At 38.3% G+C, this 4,365-nt stretch overlaps 1 protein-coding gene across 4 annotated transcripts in view; it reads right to left on the bottom strand.

Annotated features, from left to right (window-relative positions):
• LOC117115586 (von Willebrand factor D and EGF domain-containing protein-like) overlaps window positions 1-3,007 on the bottom strand; it is a 59,577-nt gene extending 56,570 nt beyond the window's left edge. For 2 of the 4 annotated variants that reach the window (XM_033259445.1, XM_033259444.1), the window contains exon 1: window positions 2,182-3,007. In XM_033259445.1, coding sequence (XP_033115336.1) covers window positions 2,182-2,296 — 115 coding nt within the window. In that variant the 5' untranslated portion in view covers window positions 2,297-3,007. The remainder of the gene's footprint in view (window positions 1-2,181) is intronic. The other 2 variants (XM_033259443.1, XM_033259442.1) reach the window with 2 other exon arrangements.
• Between the last annotated feature and the right edge of the window lie 1,358 nt (window positions 3,008-4,365).

Here is a 4,365-nt window from a genome sequence, read left to right as displayed (position 1 = left end):
AATACCATGTATAGACTTCAGGAACACTTTAATGGAGAAAACCTGCATTATTTCGACTTGCCATTAGATCTTTGTCATGGTACCATGGTTATTTCCCCAGTTTTTTAACTCTCGAGACCCACCGCAAAGGTGGTACCCATTAGGGACATCCCAATCATACTTAATATATACAGCTGAAGGACATCGGATGTTTGATGTTACAAAACATCAAGCCCCTATCCATTCCGAGTACCACTTCAGAAACAAACATCTCAGTCCTTAGATTACAGCCAAAGGCATATTGAGGAAGCAGTTGTTAATCAAGGTGAAGATGAAAGTCGGAATGATTCTATGACAGCAGATGGAACGTTTTGATTTTGGAATGAATAACTTACCGTCATCCACACTAGCCGCTTTTTATGGTAAATAACGAGATGGAATCCAAAAACACCGTCTCTTGTAAATATGCCCCTATTTATGAAGTGAGGCCGAAAATCAAAACGTAAATAATTGATGAGCATAAACAAGGGGGTAGGCCACTTAGTTCCTCCTTGGGATGAGCAATTTGTATTGTGGCAATATATTATGAGTCGGTAGACCTACGTTATATTATTCCAAATACGTTGCCACTGAAAGTATCAAATGAAAGCAGATGTTAAGTGCGAAGCATAGGCCTACCATATGCAAATAGTGAACTAGAATTCCTGGAAAGTCTAAACTCTTGATATCAATAAGCAATCCACTTGTTAGTAGGCCTATAAGGGCTATACATAGATATTTGTACAGACCAAGATAATAAATAAATAAAAAAGGAGATAGCCAGTGTCATGTATCCTGAATCCAGATGGGATACAAAATGGAGGAAGCAGTGTCGGAATCTATTTTAGTGAGGGAATTTTTAATTGTAGGACTCATCATGTTTTCTCTTCTGGCTTTTGCAAGGACCTTTGTCTTACGCCAACCCCCCCCCCCCACCCCACCCCGGATATACTGTTGCTACAACTACAAAGGACAGCGTACACATACATAGACACGTGTGGTGGAGGGACAAGCGCATATTCATGGCACTTTTCTGATTGGTCAGGTTTAAAGTTTGACTGATACCTTGGAAATGTCAATAATACGAACGAAACGCAACGTGTTTGTGTGACCAGAGGGATATACTAGGTCTATAGTGTAGGGAAAGATTATAACTAGGAAGCACATAAATTGATACAAGGTTGCCGGGATGCTAAATCCGCCATATATGACTCAATGAACTAAAGGAATACATAATGATTGCCTTATGCACTACGACATTGCGAGAACAACATTGATCATCCTGGGTAACAACTTCAGGTAACCTATTATACACACCGATGAGATTTTACAACGCTATTAAACGATTCTATACACAAACACAAAGCGATAATAAAAAGTTAACGCCGCCGGTAAATAAACCTATTATATCTGCTTATCTAAAAATTTTACCAAAATACACGGCTAAATATAAGCCTAGGCCTATATAATTATGGCGTAAGGTACCGTTTGTAGATATTACATTTACCATGCAAGGTGTCATTGAAGGTAATAATGGCCAGGATACCAACGGGAAAGTAAGGGTAATGGTGATGATAATTTTTGGTAAAAATAGATTTACACCTTACATTCAAGTGGCCTAAATCATTGCTCTGAATAAGCCCTGGTTTACATGGAAAGCGAATGCATGTCATGCACACTATCAGTGGGTCGCATATTTGTTTACTCCGTTTACCGAAGGAGTCACATTACCTGTGTAAATACAGAAATTAAATTTGCACATTAATTTCAAACATTGGATAATCGTATGCATGCATTGGATAATCATATGGGTAGATTGCTAACATCCCTGAGTTGACAAGTTTTGTTTGACTTTTGTTCTGTAATGGTAATGCTATTGTAGACGAAATATGACCCACCGAATAAACGGCTTTTTAAGATGTAAGCAAAACGCTGGGTAGTCGAATGTTTAACTACGGTAGCTAGACCACAGCATGTAGCAGTAGTATTCAAAATTTTACAGATTTAAGGTAAGTTTTCATATTTAAACAAATTACAAATATGACAACCGAAAAATTTAATAATGTTGGAATAGGCCTACGTAACACATTTCCCCAGCTGAAAGGTAGGCCTATAAGCTATAAATATGGTTTAGCTACATATATTAGGTAACAGATAACTTACCAAATTCAGAGAACGAACTCCCAACGAACATGAAAATGTAAAAACTGCGAACGAGAATAGATGTGTAACGCAAAGTTCCGAAATATTTCATTATATCAGTTCGGAACAATCGCATATGCTGCAAAAGTCTGAATGTATTTTTTAACGGATGTGATTGAGGCTCAATTGGTGTTCAATTGCACTACTTATTCTTTTCCGCAGAAGTCGTGTGTATTAATCCACTCACATATCCCGTTTGAGCATTTAGGTATTATTTCGATTCGGCCAAATAGTTAATATAGTCGTAGGAGCCGCGTATGGTGACATATCACCGAGTTTGATATCTATAAAAAGAAATTATTCATTATTCTAATGGTACACTCCCACACGAAACAGACAATTTCAAATTTAGGTTTGTAAAATGTTGGTTATCAGCAGCTACGAACCAATCGTAACTTGTAGATGTTCCCCTGTGTGTAGATCATTCAAGTAATTATCCATCAAAAAATGGCAGTTTTCCCATTGGTCGCGCGCTCTGAAACGGTAACTCCTTCGTTGTCCAATTACTGACATTGAGGTAGACGCAAGAAACAGGAAGCTGGCTCACTGCCGTCTATAAAATGCGCATGTTTAGCGATCTAAGGCTCGGAATAACTATATCCAGCTTGCGGCAACTGGTTCACCTTTCGTCTTTAAATAATGTTTTACGAGTATGAATCTGGTATTACCTGACATAATACTCAGATTTAACTAGCTTATGAATTCACACCAGCCTCTGTTATCCGAAATGACAGCCTTTGACTTGTACTGTTGTCGTTTCGTGTTTGTGGAAAGGCATTGCTCGTGTGATAAAGGTAATAGGTATGATAGTTATTAAAGAGCAAAGTTCAAGTTCAGTTTGATATATACTATACTTACTATGCCATGTGGTATCCCTATCTCCGGATTCAATTGTTCAAATTTCAAATACAGTTTGCCCGAATTCAAACAGTTACTAAAGATGGTTTTAACCACGATATACATAAAGAAGTGATTCATAGTAGCACGTGTGATGTGTTGACCATGGAACTGCGGGTGTTGTCTAATAGCCTACATTCTTTAAAGATGAGAATATGTAACTTTAAGTGGTAGGATGTCTTAATGTTTATCGTACGTTTATGTTTCTTCTGTCACCAATGGCGGCTCTAGGATATATTTTCGCCGTGGCTAGAGATACGGTACCGTATTTCTACTTCAATTTGCTAAAGGTACGGTAAATGGAATTACGTCACCATCACCCAATGAAGTGCCAGAATGTGCGTGACGTCATTTTTCAAGACTGGCATTGCATTGCATGCAGATCACCCGCGATGAGCGGTGAAACGAGAACGATGTACAGTAGGCCTACTGGGAAATTAGGACATCAAAAGTACAATATTGTTTGACTTAATAGTACTGTTATCGATAAATAGGCTTAAGGTTCCACTTAGTAAAGAGTTTCATTTACCTATGTATAACCATTATCAAACAAGGACTGATTCTACCAAACTCTTGGCATGCCTCTAGGCCTTGCTTAAATTCTGCGCTTGGCGAAAAATCTAAGCAATCAAGGCCTGCTCGGCCTTGCTTGGATTCTGCTTTTCGCGGCAGCTCCTCTGGTGACATTGATCTGAGTACCTATATCATTCATAAACTTAGCCTAGTTCCTCCGTGATCATATTGTCTGAACTTCCCTACATCCCAAGTTTTAGTCCAAGAAGCTCGAAATAATACCATGCTTTACAATCCCACCAAAATATTCATACAATTTGAATGCACAAAACTTTTCGTAGGGCTAGATTTCGTCACTGTTATGGAACAGAATCTAGGCCTAGATCGAGAGAATGAGTTTTCCCTTCGTGATTTAATATTACTATTGAGTCAATTTTTTTCCAATAATTTTGATGCAGACCATAAAACAGTACTACGGTATATAAAATGCTAGGAGGCTGTTGCAAAGTATCTATTTAGTGACTGAGCCCTCATCGTTCGTCGCGCTGCAACGGGCAGCGCACGCGCGTTAGCGAACTTGTTCGCAACTTGTCTGTAAAATGAGGCAATCCAGCGTTCCAACTTCTATATAAAACCTTAATTACCAGTGTTTCGGTATGTTGTAATTATTATGAACCATATTGTTTGTTTTAGTAATATATCTTGACTTGCATAACCTTACTGTTGTGAACATAT

The sequence above is a fragment of the Anneissia japonica genome, unplaced genomic scaffold (assembly GCF_011630105.1).
Source record: "Anneissia japonica isolate Jap-2015-1 unplaced genomic scaffold, ASM1163010v1 scaffold1487_len315116_cov162, whole genome shotgun sequence".
Lineage (NCBI taxonomy): Eukaryota > Metazoa > Echinodermata > Crinoidea > Comatulida > Comatulidae > Anneissia > Anneissia japonica.
This window is presented reverse-complemented; position numbering and strand designations above follow the sequence as displayed.